The sequence below is a fragment of the Eumetopias jubatus genome, unplaced genomic scaffold, assembly GCF_037043125.1.
Source record: "Eumetopias jubatus isolate StellerSeaLion01/CBP00866 unplaced genomic scaffold, mEumJub1_p1.0 scaffold_4, whole genome shotgun sequence".
NCBI lineage: Eukaryota > Metazoa > Chordata > Mammalia > Carnivora > Otariidae > Eumetopias > Eumetopias jubatus.
Genome location: NW_028274810.1, coordinates 58,910,122 through 58,928,623, shown reverse-complemented (window position 1 = coordinate 58,928,623; position 18,502 = coordinate 58,910,122). Strand labels below are relative to the sequence as shown.

The following is an 18,502-nucleotide window of genomic DNA, read 5'->3' as shown; positions in this document are numbered from 1 at the left end:
GAATGTGACGACTCTAGGAACCTCGTGTAAGTAGAATCATACAGTCTCTGCCTTTTTGTGACGGGCTCCTTTCGCTTAGCATCATGGTCTCAAGTTTCATCCATGTGGTTGGGCATGCCCGAATTCCAGTCTTCCTGGTCATGTTCTTAACGCAGCACAGCCTGCTCCCTGTGGTTCCTGATTGTACTCAATATAGCTGTGAAGACTTCAGCATGCTCAACATTTCCATGCATTCTGTCCAGCGAGGGGCATAGACAACTCAATTGTGGATGATGGTGGCAGGGGGAAGGAGTCTCTAAAAGAACTCGGCCCTCTTCCTCCAGTGTTTTGCAAGGAAGTGACAGGGAGATCACTGAGATTGTGCGCGGTGTTCCCCACCCTCACCCCAATTTCCTTCACCACTCCTGTCCCGAGGTCCTCAGTCATCCACAGAGAAGCAGTGGGGATTAGGGGTTTAAAAAGTGGATTTCCGAGTAAAATGGCCTTGGGTTCCAGTGCCAACCTCTGTGCCTTGCTAAATGTATGATCTGGGGTAATGTGATAAACCTCTCAGGGCCTCCATCTGGGCATCTGTAAATAGACAGAATGATACCTGTATCCAAAAAGCTTGCTCTTTTTTCCTTCTGAGTCATAAGGTATTTTCTGGACTTTTCTGGGCTTCAACTTAGTCTCTCAAATTAAATAACAATAATAATAATAATGTGACCCATTTCACTGGGTTGTTCAGAGATGTAACGTGGAGTCATCTGACATTTTGGCCTTTCTGAGATGTCTTGTTCCAGCCTGAGAATTTTAAGGAAATTCATGATACTGGAAAAGAGAGAATGCTTATTATTGTGCAGCTTTTGCGTGTCAGATACATTATTTTTTCCATCAGACACACTGAGTAGAACTGTATTATGGTACTTGGCCCTTTGCATTATTCCCATTATCTATCTCCCTGGTTGTTCTTAACCACACCAGCAACCCCCCCAACTCTTACGCCTCGATCAGTGCCTAATGCAATGCCCCAAAAAATGACAGATGATCCCCCACCATTAAAAAAATAAAAGTGTTTCTTTATTGAATTGGGAATCAGGCAGCATCTGCCTGCATTTATTTGGCCACTAACACATTCATCCGACCTCTCAACTTGGGCAAAGAAGGAAGCCTGGCTGTAGAAACTGATTTTGGCTTCTCTCTGAAGTTGGGCATCTCTCTTTGACCAGTTAGGAATTTTTTTTTTTTCCCTGCTTCTGACCTTCCCCTCCTTTCTTTTGATGAACAGGACAGCTGTCCCCAAAGGGATGAGTCCATTACCTTTCACCAGTTGAGTTCATTTTCCATTGCATGTTTCTGTTTAAAGAGAAAGCTTTTTAAAAGGCTTGAGCATACAGTGAGTGTGTGTACTTAATTTTTAATATGTGTGTGCACACCGCCAAGAGAACGGAGAAGCCTTAAATAACAATAAAACCGAATTGTACGTGTTGCGTGTTTTATGTGGCACTGATTCCCAAATAGACTCTTAGCAGCCAGGTATTATTTAATACATCCCATTAATCAAGCTGCCAAATCTAAATGAAAACCATGTTTAAATATATTTAATAAGATTACAGCTTTTGGTTGAATAGCAAACTAACGTAACTGTATTTTTACCCCAACCAACCCTCATTTGCTGTCTTATATTTTTACTCTGAGTGCTAGTTCTTTTGTTCTATCAAACCAATCTTGATTATAAAACAATCTATACTGCAAACTTTTAGCCTAGCGTAGGGTTGCACTGAGCCCATCAGTGTAAATGTTTTAGAGTGAGAAAACAACCCTGAGATTTTTTTTCTGGCTGAAAAATGAGATGTCTCTTTGTGGGGTGAGCACTTGAATTAAAAAGGAAATTAATAATTGTCTTAGAGATACTAAATCCCGTAGCTTCTGTAATAAATGTAGTCTGCCTTTGAGCTGTTATTGCTTTTAGTGTTTTGTACTAAATGTACTCGACCTTTTTTTTTTCTTTTGACTGTTCAGGCTTCTGTTCGTTTTCTACTAGCGACACCTAGAGGCTCTAAGGAACATGACATGTGCTGCTGAAATGTTCTCAGTACCCTTTAAAAAAGGAATCCCCCTGTTCTTCCAGATGCAATGACAAAAATGCTTGTGGGTCTTGGGGTTAAAGGAGAGAGAAGGCAAGGTCAGCCTGATGACATACGTTGTGAGTTCCATCCTCCAGGCTTCCACTCTGGCGACAAACCAAAAAGGGCTGTAGCTAGGAAGAACTGTTTTATAAAGAACGAGCCAAACTTAGAGTAATACATTCTTTTTTGGCTGATTTTTTTAAGTTCTTAACAAATATCATTGGATTCATTTAACGTGTTTAACTCTTGTTCTTGTTTTCAGCAGTTTGTTTGCCGTTTTTATCTTTGTTAACAGGGATTTCCCATAGCGATTTCATTAAAATTACTGGCGGTGGTGCTTCGATTCACTGTCTTGTGCTGATTTCTTGTGTCTCATATATCTAAATGTCCTTCTCTTTGCTTTCCTCACTGTTCTCTGTATTAGTCCTTAAAAGTTCTGTTTCAGCCTGTCAGCCTATGTATCCTCTCCACTGATGATTCATTCCCACTTCTTCCAGCTTCTCCGAGTTCCTACATGGTTATTCACGTTTCCATGTCTTAGAGCTTTTGCATCTTTGATTAATACAATCATAAATGTGCTTATCAAAAACAATAAGATCCTTTGATGATGAATACTGATGAATAATTCTTATGAAACTGTTTTTGTACTGTATTCAATTCAAAATAGGGACATAGGTTTAACTTTGTGTACTGTAAAATTCTGTGCTTCATTTTAAAATGAAAAAGTAAATAGAGTGCATAGCAATACATAAAATTCTTATCAGTAGATACTACCTGTATGTCATGCCTCTTTGTAGATGGTGATGATGATGATAGGCAACATTTATTGATGCTTTCTCTATGCCGAGTACTGTTCAAGTCACTTTACATGAATTAACTCATTTAGTCACCACAACAATGTCATAGGGCAGGAACTGAAATTGTCCCCATTTACGTATGTTCACAGAAGCTTATGCATTCCCAAAAATTCAACAATGTCCTGCATGAGCCTGCCATATTAGTGTGCAATAAAAGAGTCAAATATTATTAATTCTTGAACTTTCAGAGTCAGTTTGGTTCACTTTGTCCCATTAACTGCCTTTCCCTTTGGGAGCTTGTGCATCTCTTGCACCCTTTGATACCTATCTCTTCTCCCTCAGTACTTCCAGCTATGTCTGTTGAAAAAGAAATGTCAAAAAAGAAAAGAAAAGAATGAAAGAAAAAGCAATGTCTTCGCTCTTAGAGCTTATATTCCAGTAGCAAGGAATCCCGTGACAAGTAACTGTAGCAACAAGTAATCACAACAAATAGTATGATTTCAGGTAGCAAAAAATTCTGTGAAGTAAAGTAAAGCAACACCCGGGAACAAAGAGGGACTGGACAGGAGCGTGAAGGACCGGCTGTGTGAGCAGTGGGAATGGCCTTCCCGAGGAAGAGATGTATGAAATGAGACTCTAGTGGCAGAGTAAGTGCAAAGGCCCTGAGGTGGGAATGACTTGAATGTGAGGAAAAGCAAAAAGACCTGGGAGGCTGGAGTGTGTTGAGCAAGGAGAATTCTGTGATGTGACTCTCTTCTCTGTCTTTCCTTCTCAGCTCTCTGGCACTCCTTTTTTTTTTTTTTCTCCTGCCTCAGACCCTGATTTCACTGGATCCAAAGAAATGGTCTGTAATGGCAAAATCCTGAGGTGTCATCCATGGCAGTCAGGGGACAGGGAAGTTCATAAGCAAGAGAATCGGAGTGAGAAAGGTTACACTCTGTGTGTCTTCCACATACACTCATATCCCACACATTTATATTCTATAAAGTCAGATTAAGATGAACATACAGCATAAGTGAAATTCAACTTTATTGGTAGTCAGTCATTCATGAGTCATGTCTGCCATAGCACAGGGCAGACCTTGGATATAATACTTCTCACATGTATGGTGACTCTCCTTTGTGTGTCCTCCTCCCACTAGACTGGAAGCCTACTGGAGGGCAGAGTCTATTCATAATCATTCTCCAGTGCGTTTTCTTTATTTTGTTCATTTATTCAACAAATGGTTCTTGAGGGCCATCTATGTGCCAGCCACGAGGTCTGTCTCTTTGTTCACAGACAGAATTCTGAACAAGAGAGACTCAGTCCTTGTGCTCAAGTTTCTTACAATATTGCAGAGGAGAAATACAATGAAATACACAACTGTAATAGAATGTGCCGTGTGCTAAGATAGATGACACAGCTCCCCCAGCCTTGAGGAGTCAGAAAAAAACATTTTGAAGGAATGACAGTTGAGACAGTGTTTGGGAATGCTAATTAAACAAAGGTGTGTGTGTGTGTGTGTGTGTGTGTGTGTGTGTGTGTGTGTGTATGTGTATGAGTGTGAGGGGCTGAAATGGGAGGGTATGCAGAATTGTAGATCTTGGGAACAAAGGATTTATGAACCCAGAAATGAACTCAGTTGTATATTGGGAAGAAAATATGAATTTGAGTGAATGAATGAATAAATTAATGCGTAACGCTTTTGTCTACACACATGTTGTAGGGGCAGCTCATGAGATGGAAGCATAAAGCCAAGAGGCATTTTGTTAATTCACCTTGATAAATCACTGTTCCAGATTTTCCCCATTATTTCCCTGTAGGCAAACTCTTACTCAAAAGGTTGCTTGCCTAGTAGATTATTCAGTGATTTATTGGGATAAAGGCTAAGCATTCATCTTTGGGAATGGTTCTTCAATGGGATTGGACATATCCAAAACCCAGTGGCCAACATTCCTGCCTTTCCTGAACACTGCTTGAATGAAAATTATGGAATGGATGAATGATTGCAATAAGAAGTCTTAATCCAAGGGTTGCGCATAGAAGGGACAATGGCTACTGGTGTGTTTTAGACACCAGAGGCAGATTGCTGGCTTGGGGAGTAGGGATCTGGGTTCCAGTCTTTGCTCTACCATTAACTTGTAGTGTGGCACTAAGCAAGTAAGGTTTCTCTAACCTGTACAGGGGAGTGCAATGTCCAAGGGCCCTTCCAGCCCTGGAATTCTGTGTTCATTTTAGTTCTGTCTGCCGAGGAGAGGGAGATGGTGAACATGCATGGGCACCAGCAGGGCAGCTCCCTCATCCTTCTTGGGCAACAGCTCTGTCCTGAGGTACTTGTTCCTTCAAAAGCGTGGGCATCTCCAGGCCCAGAGCCCCCTGAGAAGGTGTCCTAATCTGCCACGTTCATGGGTAGGTTCTGGTTGTCCATTCCCTGTGCTCTGGCAGGGCCACGAATGACCGTACTCCTGATGTCCTTCTCCTTCCCGTGTACCTGTTCTTCTTAAGTGATCCGAGAGGTAGGCTCTTCCTGATGCAGCCTTCCCTCTGATTCCACACGGGGAGCCTCCACTCTGCCCATGTTCCCTCTCCTCTTCCTGCTCTGGCTGGAGCCAGAGAGCAAGCCTTCAGATCCCGGCCCCTCTACTAACCACCTCCGTGGCCTCAGTCAGCTCTCCTAATCTCTCTGTGCCTGTTTCGTTAATCAAGAAATGCGGATAGCATTTCTTTCTACCTCATAGGGTTAATTGCAGCATTAATGAGATAATTTTTATAAAGCAGTGAAAATAGCGCCTGGCATGTCGCAAGTACAAAGTACATTGCTGCCTTCGTCCCTTAAGTATTTTCTGCCTTCTGCCCCATTCTCGGGCAAACAGTGGGGATACTGAGGCAAATAGAACACCATCTCTGCCCTGAGGAGTCCAGTCCAGGGCCATTAAGTGAGTGCCTCCTGGGGGGCAGACACCTTGACTGGATTACCTCAGTGAATTCCCACCACCATCCAACGTGATGCTTATTCTGCCCATTTCACACCCGAGGAAACTGCAGCCCAGAGAAGTCACATGACTTTCCCAGCATCACGCCACCAGTAAATGGCAGGCGGAAAACGGAGCTCAGTTTTCCTGGGCCCCAAATCCAGTGCTCTTTCCATCAGCTCACCCAGCTACCACGAGACTGCCCTCACGTGGTTTGGTTTGAGAAGAAGAAGATGCATAATGGGCATGAACTTGATGGGGAATAGAGCTCTCTGCTTGGGGCTCCATGTTTTGCTTTCAGAAGCAGTGGGAAGGCAAGGCTGCTGAGCCCAGCTCCCAGCAGCCCTTGCTTCAGCCCATCTGAAAAGGATCTGTCTTTAAAAGCAAGGAGCCAGAAAAAATAATTCATACTAAAAACAAACTCTGTCATGAGTCATTTGACTTTGCTTTCCCCTGAACACATAGTTTATGTCTTGGGCGAGCTAGGGCTAAAGGAACATCTGATATGTTTTAGGCCAGCAGAGCCATTATTTAAGGAACTTCACATCCAATATGTGCCCGTCGGACCCCGTGGTTTAAATCAAGGCTGGTGCTGACGGGGCCTGACAATTTGTTATTTTTGTTGTGGTCGTATCGGGGTGTGATTGTGTACAAGTTTTATCAAGATGACAAGAATCACTTTGGTCCATGATTCAGAAGTTCTCGAGCCATGCACTAGTCTATGCAGAAGTTATTCTGAGTGACGCCATGTACAAGAGAGGGGGTACGTGTGCACACACATGTTCTGACGTGTAAGCACCTTTGGAACCGAGAGAGAGAAGGAGGGAAAGGCAGCTTCCAAGAGAGCTGCTTTCCACTTCCCTCAGCAGAGGAGGAAGCCTCAGCCCTGAGTCAGAGTATTTCTCAGTCCTGGGTGAACAAAACTCAGAGAACACGGCAAGTGGCTCTGTCTCTGTGGCCAAATTGCTCTTTTTAGGTACGTGAGAAACGATAGGAGTAGACCTACATCGTGAAAACTCCAAGAGTATAGAACTGTAGAGTAAAAGACAAAAGGCACAAACCTCTCTTCTCCTAGAGGTGATCACTATTATACGTTGTGTATGTTTTCTTAGCCTTTTTAATGCTTTCACAGACATACAGATGTGCCTATATAGGATCATATGGTACAAATTGTTCTGCAACTTTGTTCTCACTTACAAGACATTTTGGAGTGTGTTACTGCACATAGAGCTGCCCCGTGTCTGTTACATACTGGTAGTAATTCCAGAGTCCCAGTATATTAAAAATTTATTTAACCATTGTCCTGTTGATAGACACTTAGGTGGTTTTTAGTATGTAGCTTTTATAAACGGTGATACAAGGATCCTCCTTGGTATGGTTCTTTATATATATAAGTACGAAAATGTCTCTTGGAGAGATATGAAAAAGTAGAATTACTACTGGAAGGATTGTGCATTTTTAAAATGTTGTTAACTGTGACCAAAATGTCCTCCAAATAGGCTCTCCCGATTTGTATTCCTGCCAGCAGGATCCCTGTTCCTTTGCCAACACTGGGTATTGTCATTCGTTTAACATTTTTGCCAATTTCTTGGGCAGAAAATGACTGTTCATTGTTGTTTGCCTTTGCTCTGTTACTAGTAAGAATGAACATTTTCTTTATATCCTTGGTCACTTGATTTCTGTTTTCTGTTAATGGCCTATTAATATCCTTTTTTCATTTTCCTATGAGGTTATTTGCCTTTTTCTCACTGATTTGGAGTTCTTTGTATGCTCTGTATATCCATCTTTTGTTTGTCATATATATTGAAGACTTTCTTATAATATGTCCCATACCATCTACCTCAGCTTATGATGTCCTGTGCAGGAGTTTTAAATTTTCATATACTCACATCTGTTATTCTCTGTCTTTACGACTTTGGGATTTCTTGGAAATGTTCCCTGTAAAGTATTTTTTCTCCTAAAACTATTTTTCAGAATGTTAACATTTTAGACCAGAACACACCAGGTTAGCAGAACAGTCTGTGGGTTTATGCAGACATTCTTGGTAATTTCACCATTAATTATGGAAAAATTCTAAAACCATATGGATCAGTCATAGGCAAATGAGTGGCCACAGAGATCAGCTGAGAGCATGCAACCTAAAGTCATGTATATATGGGCCTTGGACCATATCCAGGGTCCTTTACTTGCCACTCGATTTTGGGACATCACTTTGCTGCTCTGTGCCTTGGTTTATTTCTCTGTAAAATGGGGTGAATCACCATTTCAAAGGTTATTATGAGGTTTAACAACTCCCACGTTTCAGCATGTGGTCACTACTCAATACATGTTTGTTTCTGTCTTTCCTGACAAAAAGGCCTTTTTTCCCCCCGCTGGATATTTAAATATAACTGGTCATTTAAAACTGTTGACTTCCATCTCTTCTGAGGATTTTGTAGCTGAATAGTGGAATCAGCTTGCTCAAGAGTCTAAGGCAATTTCCTCATGATGCATCTCATGGGCCTAAGGGAAACAAAACACCTACACCATTGCTCAGTGCTGGAAAATTCTCCAGGGTGGCCGACCCCTTTTGGAGGAGAAAGCCAGGGCTCTGGAGGACTGCTTCAATCCATGTGGGTGGAGAGTTTCTTCTCCCAGAACTTTTGTAGTTCCTGGGCTCACTGAGCCTTTTACTCATGCAGAGATAATTGCCTCTGCATCTGAAACCCTCCCCACTTCCCCTCATCTTGCCTGGCATCGTTCACTTCTTATATCAACATAGTGCTAGAGGCTGGGAGCTCAGACACTTGAGCTGGACTACATGGCTTCAAAATCCAGCTCTGCCACTCTTCCTTGTGGGAGTTACTTAATTTCTCTCTGCCTCCGTCTTCCTATCTGTAAGATGGGAATTCTAGTATACCCTACCTCATGGAGCTCTTACAAGAGTTAATGTTTATAAAGCAGGTGGCCCATGGCATAGTGTTCAAGGAACTACAAGGAGAACATAAATGGTGTCTGAGTTCCATCTCCTCCTTTCATGGCCAGTTGACTCTGCATGACCTACATATTCTGACCTCAGCTTTCTCATTTATAAAATGGGTGTGAGAACAGCTCCTTCGTGGGATTACTGGGAAAGTCCCATGGGATAACGTCTGTTCTGATGATAGGTATTCAATCAGTGGTGGCTACTCTGGTGATGATTCTGGAGAAGGACAGGAGTGAACATACAGGGAGGCTGGTGAGTGCAAGAGAAGGTTCTAGAGTCCAGACACTGAGTTAGTATTCAGCCTCTACCACTCTTGGGCCTGGGACCTTGTACTTAACCTCTCCAACATGCAATTTCCTGATCTATAAAACTGGATGGGTAATGGTGCCTACCTCTACGCTTCTTATAAGGGGGAAATGGTAATAAATTGGGCACATAGAAAATGCTTACTAAAATGAGCTATTATTGATACTCACGTCTCCTGTCCATCTATGGGAGGATCCCTGCCTGCAGACAGGGTTCCCCAGGCAGAAGGAATGGCTGTACAGCCACATCCCCAGCCCAGTGCACTCTGGTGCATCTGGAACAGAAGCTTGGTTTCTATGGAACAAGCCAAAATGATTAGGGCAGAGAGAAAAACACAACTAAGCAGATCGATCAGGATCTATCTGCAGTGATGCATCTCATTTTAATTCTGAAAACAGTCCTCTTGGGTAGATACTATTATTTCCCGTTTTTACCTGGTGAAATTAAGGGTCAGAGAGGTTCAGTGACTTGCTCAGGGTCACACAACTAAAAAGTGGAGAAACTGGAATTTGAGCCCGGGTCTGTCTGGCCCCAAATCCTTCATGAGATGCTGTTAATATATGTCCTGCCTCTGTTGCGAATGACTCATAGGCCAAGTGAGAGGGAGCGGAGGATGACCCTGTTTCTCTGCGAGAGACTAGAGGAGGCAGGGGCAGGGGCACTAGAGGCCTGGAGCCAAAAGGCTGCATGTAAAATTTCGCCCTGAAAGACAAAAGAGTGTTTTCAGCTGAGACCATTTCCAACTGTACCCTGTGTACTAGGCCAAAGGTAAACCAAAACACAGCCATAAATAGTATTCCCCAGAATTCCCATCACAACAGCCCACTGTGTTCCTTCTGTTTGGAGGTGACCGTTGAAACACCCCACATGAAGATGGTTGAATCACGAAGTCAGTCACAGCCCATTCCGAGGATGTGCATGTGCCTTGGGCGCGAATGAAGATGCGGGAATCCTCAGACATCCGCCACTGCGGAGCCCCAGCCGACGGCTTTGCTCCAGGAATCAGCAGCATCCCTGGACGAGAGGCCACTGCTTTGACAGGGCCCACCCTAGTTCCGCAGGCATGTCCAGCGTGTTACAAAATATGTTTCTACAGCCAACCTTTCTCTATCAAAGCCAAAATAAGTTTGAGCAAGTCATCTAGTCTAATGCGCTTAAAAGACATTTGGTTCTAATACGTTTAAAAGGGACATTTGGTTCCCGAGTGGGAAGCGATGTTCCCAAGGTTGTAGAGAAACAACCTGAGACTGGAATCAGGGTCTTCATCCCAAATGTGTCTAATGCTGCCCTACCTCCGGATCCTTTCCAGTGCGATCACAGGTCGGCTTGCCTCTCCAAAAGGCAGGACAGGAATGTGGGAGCGATGGGAAGGAGCTTGTGTTTATACTCGATGCTTTCTACTCTAACCCCAATTTCAGCACTTCTTCTCACCTGTCAAAGTAACTAGGCCCGTGTGCTCAAATCTCGTTTCTTGAGAAGCATTTTCTCTGATGTCCAGAGTTCTCGCCGCTCACCTATCCAAGGCTTTTCCCTTCTTAGGGCAACAGTGGGCAGTCCCCTCAGCCAGGAGGATGCCTGGGGCATCATTCCTCATCTCTTAACTGATCGCCTGTCACTTGGCTATATAGCCACATTTAATCTGTAAATTAGCATATTTGTGGTAGGTAGATGCTAATATTTCCTTTTACAAATTGAGGAATTCGAAGTTGAGAAAAAGGCAAATCACTTGCTCCATGCTACAGAGCTGGAAGGTGAGAGACCTGGACCTGAACCTAGATTTGTCTGAATATCTGAAGTATAAACTCCTTCAGGTTCCCCCAGCTGGAGAAAGTGAGATTAATGAGCCTGTGTGTGTGCATTCACACACACACACACACACACACACACACACACAAACAGGAGAAAAGTGCTTTCTAAACCGTGAAGTGCCGCCCACCGGGGAAGGATGGTAAAAATGACAGTTTGCCACCCAGGCCAGGCCAAGTATAAAATGGCTCCCAACAAGCCAGTGCCGAGCGCCGGGGGAAACTGGCCCTCCCCAAGAAAGTCTGGGAATCACAGAGTCTACTCACAGGTGAGAGGAAAGGGGAGCTATTTAGGGACCAGGGTCTGTGAGTAGTCCAGTAGTTCTCAGATGTCACTGAGGGCTACTGCAGGCAGAACCCACTGCATAACTTGTGGGATCCAGTGCCAAATGAGAATGGGAGGCCCTGGCCAGGGACAGGGAAGTCTCCTCTTCCCACAGGCCTGCTGCCTTGGCTCCTGGCTGACAGGTGACCTCCAGGGGTTCCAGTTTCCCAGTGATTCCCCCCACACCCCGTGGCAGTGGAGGTGGCAGGGAGAGCCATTGACTTGCCCCACCCTGAGACGCCCCAGGCTCGTCACCTGGCCTGGCTCTCCCCACACCTGTGCTTGCCCCTGCATGCCCCCCACCTCATGTAGCCCTGTCACCACCCCCGAGGTGCAGGGTCAGCAGTGGGGTGTGGATTAGGGCAGAAGGCAGGGAGCAGACAGTCAAGAATCAGCTCCAGGAAAGGAAAGGCGGCAGCAGACCCCCCAGCCCACACTCCATTGTCCCATCAGCCTTCACTTGCAAAGCACAGATTCAAAAATAAAATTATTAAGAATTTCAAGACAGTGACCACGGATCACTAAGCCCCACACTTGGGCTCTTCCTGACATGGGGCCCTGGGCGACACCACAGAGGACACACCCATGAAGCGGGCCCTCACTGCAGGCCCTCAACAAAGTTTCACTAGCCAATGAGAATAGAGAGAATAAGAGGAGTGTATTGAGTTTCTAACAAAGCTAAATGTAAATCGATCTATTCTGAGGTCACAGTAACTTTTTTTTTTTTATCAGATCTCCTATTCACTATGGCATAATGAATGTCCAAGTAAATGTTGAGGGGTGGGGTTTTTTTTATACGTTTTATTTTTAAAGTCCTTATGTGGCAAAATAAAAAGCTGGTTTCCAGAAGGTTTGGTTATCTTCCTGGCCCAAAATTTGGGAGCTCCCAAGCTCAGCCTTACAGGAAGACAGCCCTTCCTGCTTGTGGGAAGGAGCCTTTTCCCCAGTCCCCAGCATCAGAAAGGTTCCATACAGTGGGTATTGTTGTATGCTTCAGTATTTTCTAGGTTCATCATCACTTTTGTGAAGTCTGAATTCTGGTGCAGTCTGTCAGAAGAGGCAACACAAAATAAGGGCATGGAAATCAAAATTAAAAGTTTGAAACCTCCCCGTTTCCTGTGACTCTAGAGAGAACGGGGTCTGGTGACAATTATTTCCCCAAACCGCCCAACCATTGACAGCCCCCGAGGAAGGGCGCTAATACATCCCATACAGACCCAGCCTATGTCTTATGTCCTGGTATAATTATTAATAATCTATCATTAAAAGTGTTAGGACTCAGGGGCGCCTGGGTGGCTCAGTTGGTTAAGTGTCTGCCTTCGGCTCAGGTCATGATTCTGGAGTCCCAGGATTGAGTCCCCATTGGGCTCCCCGCTCAGCGGGGAGTCTGCTTCTCTCTCTGACCCTGCCCCCTCTCGTGCTCTCTCTCTCATCCTCTCTCTCTCTCTCTCTCTAATAAATAAATAAAATCTTTTTTAAAAAAGTGTTAGGACTCAAAGGTGAATTTTATTGGGATAATAATAAAACTATGGCCACCCTAATTAAAGGTCCATTCATCTCTCCTGAGACAGCAAGCCCCATAGAGGCTGTCATTCCCCTGGGCAGAAAAGCCTATGGCGGCCAGTGGAAGGGCTGCATGTGTCAGCCTGGAGCCCAGAAGATCCACTTAGATTCTAGGCTTCAAAGACAGTGGCGGATGGATCTGTGTGACTCCCAGCCCAGTGGCTTCTACCATTGCATTGTCTTGGAGGAACATCAAGTTGAAGGCCAAGCCACTTTCCATCCTTTGATGAGGGAAAATATATCAACACAGTGGTCCACTGAACTCTGGAAGTAGACCGCATACAGTGCCTTTGGGGGATTGCAGCCTAACTGGTTTTTACTCCAGAAGATGTGGAATTAAACATAAAGGAGACGGCTGATTGCCGTTAAATCCACATGCCCAAAACCCATCATTACAGTGTCTTCTCAGCTATAGAACCAGCGAGGCTTTCCCTAGAATAGACTGAGTGGTAGCCTTGGCTTTAGGGTGGAAGGTGGAAAGGAGGAAGAAGGAGAAGAGGAGGAGAGAAAAATAGTGATAAAACCGAAAGGTGGCTACTTTTGAAATGCACCAAGTCTGTACCACTTAACAGGGATTCTTTTTTTCTTTTTATTCCACGTATTTGATATATGGAAAGAAATCTTTGCTGTCACTGGCTTCATAGTCTCAGGCTTAAGAAGCCAGTCGTTGACCTGAGGAAACAGTTACATAAATCACAGTTTCAAGGATTTCAGACAAAAGAACAACTTGGGGCAAGCTAGAGAGTTTGCAGGGTATTTTGGTGACATTTCTGCATGCCCTTTGTTTCCCCCTTTCAAGAAAAGCCCTTTCTTTCCTTGCCTTCTCACATAACAGCTTGGGATTCTTGACCCCCAACCCCCCACCTCAGAAATGCATTTGAACTTGCTGGGTTTGTTAAGAGTCAGGGCATGAAGCCTTTTTCCATGGTCGAGAAGTTCTGGCATTCCAAAGCAGAACTAATTTGGGATTTGGGAAGGCTGCCCTATTTGTGCACTTAATTAGGGCTCCCCAAAGGCAGCTGATCCACCGGTGTCATAGGAAACCGACGCCCAGGCCAGGGAGGGCTGAGACTGTGTAACCGCCCAAGAGGGTAGTGAACACGGATTCCACACCTGTTCTCCACTGACTGGAATCAGGATTGAAAGGAAGTAAACTGGGGACTTTTCCGACAATACCCATCTGGATCTCAGGCCTGATTTCAGTGTGTGTCCTGTGTTTGAGTCAAGTCCCAAAACACTTGCACATACAGGCCTAGAGCAAGTTTCCCTTTGGGTCTATGAAATAAGGTCTCGGTTCTTATAAGATCCTTGAAGTTGACAAAAGGCACAGTGCACAGCTATAGACTTTAGAGTCCCACAAGTCTGTGCTCCGAGTCTGACCCTGCCACTCGTAGAAGACACCGGGTCTTGGAGAAGTTATTCAGTCATTTCTGAACTTTGGTTTTCTTCCCTGGAAGAGGGCATTCCAACACCTATTGCACGGATTCATTATAATAATAACAGCTAACCTTTGTGGAGTGGTTACTGTGTACAGGGTGCTGTTCTAACAGCATAAGCTTTATTAGCTCTTCAGTCCTCTGGACCTCATGAGGGAGATTCTTTATTAGAGGTTGGCAAACCACTCCCTGTGGGCCGATTCTTGCCCACTGCCCGTTTTTGCAAATAATGTTTTATTGGAAGACCGTCATGCCCGTTTCCTCACATAGAGTCTGTGGCTGCTTTCACGCTACAACTGCGGGGTTGAGTCGTTGTAACAGAAGCTGTGTCCCAGAAACCCTGAAATATTTACTATCTGGCCCTTTGCAGAAAAAAAAAAAATTTGCCAACTCCTGCTTTAAATTATCCCAGTTTAAAGTTGAAGAAAATACACCGTAGACATTTTAAATAACTTAACAGCTCACACAGCTGGTAGCAGATGGAACTGGGATTGGAACTCAGTAGCCTGGGTCCAGGACGGGTGCTCTTCACCAGCGTCCTGTACATCATATAGATGAAGCGCCTAGCACTGTGCCTGACACACAGGAGACACTGACTTCATCAGTTTCACTAGCAATTCTTCACATTCCCCCACAGAATTCCTTTTCCTTCTGCCTTAGGCCCCTATCAGTTCCAAATGCCTTTTCCTTCTCTTCTGCCAGATTGTCTTTTCAACTCAGCAGACTTATACCCGTTATCTCAATCCATCAAACAACTCTTTGAGGTTGGTATTATTGTCTTCATTTAAAAGAAGAAACCACTCCCGACCTCTGAGCTCCCAGGAATTTTTTATTATTACTATTGTTATTTTTAAGTAGGCTCCATGCCCAGGGTGGAGCCCAATGTGGGACTCGAACTCACGACTGTGGGATCAAGACCTGAGCCGATATCAAGAGTTGGATACTTAACTGACAGAGCCAGCCAGGCACCCCTGAGCTCCCAGGAATTTTTACACTCCATTTGGGAACCCTCAGAGTAAAAGTTACTTGGAGCTTTTAGAACATTTTTTTATGCTGAAACGGACATTAAAGAAAACAATCTTAGCTGTTACTCGAGAAAGGATTACAGTCTTAAGTGGGGTGAAAAAAATCAAAATATTGGAACAATGGCAAGCATTCGAAAGTTCTTTAGTCCAGATTGTAGGTGCCTGTGAATCTGAAGAGGTGGGACAGGAGAATGGACCAGGGGCATGGGGTGCGTGGACAGTTTCCTGGAGATGGTCCAGTGCGAGGGGGCCTTGAACATGGGGCAGAATTAGAAAGGAAAAGCTCCTGTTGGGGCATCATGGGAAAGAACCAGAGAGAAGAGATGGAACTGGAAACATCCTAGAGGAACAAGCCCAGCAAATCCCTGGGAATTGTTGGAAGTCAGAAGGCTTGCCACAGCCTGGTATCTCCCACAGCCTGTCTAGAACCTTTCACTGCATCCCGACCCCAGACCCTCACCCCTGGCCTCCGGGCTCCTGGCCACTCCCCATGCCCTCGGTTTTAGCTTCCTGCCACTGTAGGACTGGCACCCAGGACCACTCCTCCAGCTCCCTTTCTTGGAATAATTTCCTTTGCCCTTGGGGCATTTTTACTTCTTTTACTCAAGATGAGCCTGCAGCCCAGCAGCCAGGATCTTCCTCCTGTGCATGCCTGGCATCCGCACCAGCTTGATGTTGCTGGCTCCTCAGAACAGGACTCAATGACTTGTTCAGCCACCTTCTCAAGGCCAGTGCCTGGTAGTTCAACCAGTCCCCCTTGTTCCTGGTAGCCATCAGCCCAACTGGATGAGGCTGTTCTGGGGAGCAACAGGAAGCCTCATTTACCCTAGTTGAGTCTTTCTTAACAAAAGAAGCCAAAAGTGCCTTTTGTATTTTAAATATGCTGTAAAATAACTGCACAGGGTGCCCTAGCAGTTAAGAGCATGGCCTCTGCAATCAGAAGGATGTGGGCTCACAATCCAGTTCTGCTACTTGCTAGCTGGGCCATCCTAGAAGATTGCTCATTTCAGCTCTCCATGTGTAAAGTGGAGCTGAGAGAAGGCCTACCTTAGGCGACTGCGAGAACTCAGTGAAGTGATGTGTGTGAGTGTGGATCACAGCCTCTGACCAGCAGGAAGTGCTCAATAAATGACTGATTATTGGCTCCATAGTAAGTATCACTACAGAAAGTATCATTCCTGACTTTATGACGTTGACGTTACAGAAAGAATCGCTGGTGAGACAGTTCATTCACGCAGTGAGGTATTCACCATTTATCAGGAAGACAGCTATTTGCCAGATCCATGTCAGGTACAAATACAGGCTACAGAAGTATGTTTATAAAAGAAAGCAACACACAAGGACACCTGGGTGGCGCAGTCAGTTAAGTGTCGGACCTCGTGTTTTTGGCTCAGGGCGTGATCTCAGGGTCATGAGATCGAAGCCATGTGGGCTCCATGCTCAGCAGGGAGCCTGCTTAAGGTTCTCTCTCCCTCTCTCTCATCCTCCCGCCCTGTCTCTTTCTCTCAAATAAATAAATAAATCTTTAAAAAAAAAAAGAAAGAAAGAAAGCAACACACATCATCACTTATAAGCTAGACACTGGGGCTCCTGGGTGGCTCAGTCAGTTAAGCGTCCGCCTTCAGCTCTGGTCGTGATCCCAGGGTCCTGGGATCGAGCCCCGCATCGGGCTCCCTGCTCAGTGGGGAGTCTGCTTCTCCCTCTCCCCGCCTCTGTCTCTCTCTGTCAAATAAATAAATAAAATCTTTTAAAAAAACAAACTAGACACTCATTGTTCTAGGGGTTTAGGGACATTATTTCACTTCACCTTGATAAGGGCTTCACAGGCAGACACCATTATTATCATTCAACAGGTGGAAAATTTGAGGTTCAGAGGGGTTAACTCCCCAAAGACGTGTCCAGTGATTGAGTGTGGCACCAATTACCCATATATAGATCAAGATATTCCGAGATGGAGTCCCCACTCCGGAGAGAGCCATGTTTTACTCCCATGCTCATATGGTAGAATGACTTTATGTACATTTCTGGTTAAAGGAAAGTTCACAGAAAGGTGTTTTTTATTTCATCTTTATTGGTGAGAGTTCTGGTGCCTACCTTGGCACACAAGTGATGAGCCTGGTGGGCTGTCCTCTGACCAGTGGGGTTTTTGCCCTCATCCAGGATACTGTCTCTCATAACGCGGGACTAGGAGTAGAGATAGAGAAGGTGGCTGGTAAGGATCTCATATTGGACTCACCCAAGACATACTTCGCAAGTTATTTTGTTTTTTAAACAAGTCCTAGTCATAAGCTTACTCTTTTGGATTTGTGCCTTTTGCCTGTAGCCATTGAAAGCCAAGTATGTCAAGGAAAAAAAGGTCCTTCAGTTAGTTGAGGTTTTATTCTGTTTCTACTTTGGTGGTTTGAAACTAATTACAGACTCTGGGTTGTGCCTACAAGTACAAAATGAAATGAGAGTTTGAGCCAATTACTTTAATAACGAAGAGATGAAAATCCACTTTTCTTTCCATTATCTAAAGATTTCAGGCATATGGAAGTTTCTTTTAAATTGAATTATGTGAAAAGTTGGCCTTAAGCCTTCAGTTCACTTTGCCTGCCTAGAAACCATCTGAGATTTTGTTTCAGAGAGGAGATGGCCTGCCTTAGACAGCTTCTACAGGACTAGAGGGCTTTGTCAGAATAAATGCAGGCTAAGAAATTTTGGCATTGTTATGGTAGAATATTTGTGTGTGCTCTCGGTGGGGGAGGGGAGCGCAGGGAGGTGTATTATGATGACCACTTAAATTAAAAAAAAAAAAAAGGCTGGAGTACCTAGAATAAATTTCAAGATGAAGAGTTTTCATTCATCTCATTTACTGATTCACTTGCTTCCTGCTTCCTCTGGCCTATAAGGCCCGCCTGGTCCAGCACCCACCCCCTTTCTGACTCCATCACCTGCTCTTCTGTTCCTGGCCCAGGCCACTCCACCTACTCTGGGGCTTCTTTCTTTTCTTTGTGCAAACTGAACACATCCCCAACCTCAGGGCTTTCGCACTTTCAGTTCCTTCTGCATGCAATTCTCTTTCCCTAGATATTTACATGGTTCCCAACCTCATTCCCTTCCCATCTCTGCTCTGATATCGCTTTAGCAGATACCATTTTATCAGAGAGACTGCCTGTGCCACTCATCCTCCATCGTCCTCGCGCAACTTGTCTTCTCCTTCTAGGACACAGAACCACCTG

General features: G+C 44.7%; 1 protein-coding gene across 10 annotated transcripts in view; it reads left to right on the top strand.

The window, feature by feature from the left end:
* FGGY (FGGY carbohydrate kinase domain containing) overlaps window positions 1-18,502 on the top strand; it is a 418,161-nt gene that overhangs the window by 347,654 nt on the left and 52,005 nt on the right. Inside the window, exon 16 of one of the 10 annotated variants that reach the window (XM_028106804.2) lies at window positions 9,974-12,083. The exons of the other annotated variants lie outside the window; for them this stretch is intronic. Coding sequence (XP_027962605.1) covers window positions 9,974-10,066 — 93 coding nt within the window. The 3' untranslated portion in view covers window positions 10,067-12,083. Of the gene's footprint in view, window positions 1-9,973; window positions 12,084-18,502 lie in introns of those variants that run through there. 10 annotated transcript variants of the gene reach the window in all.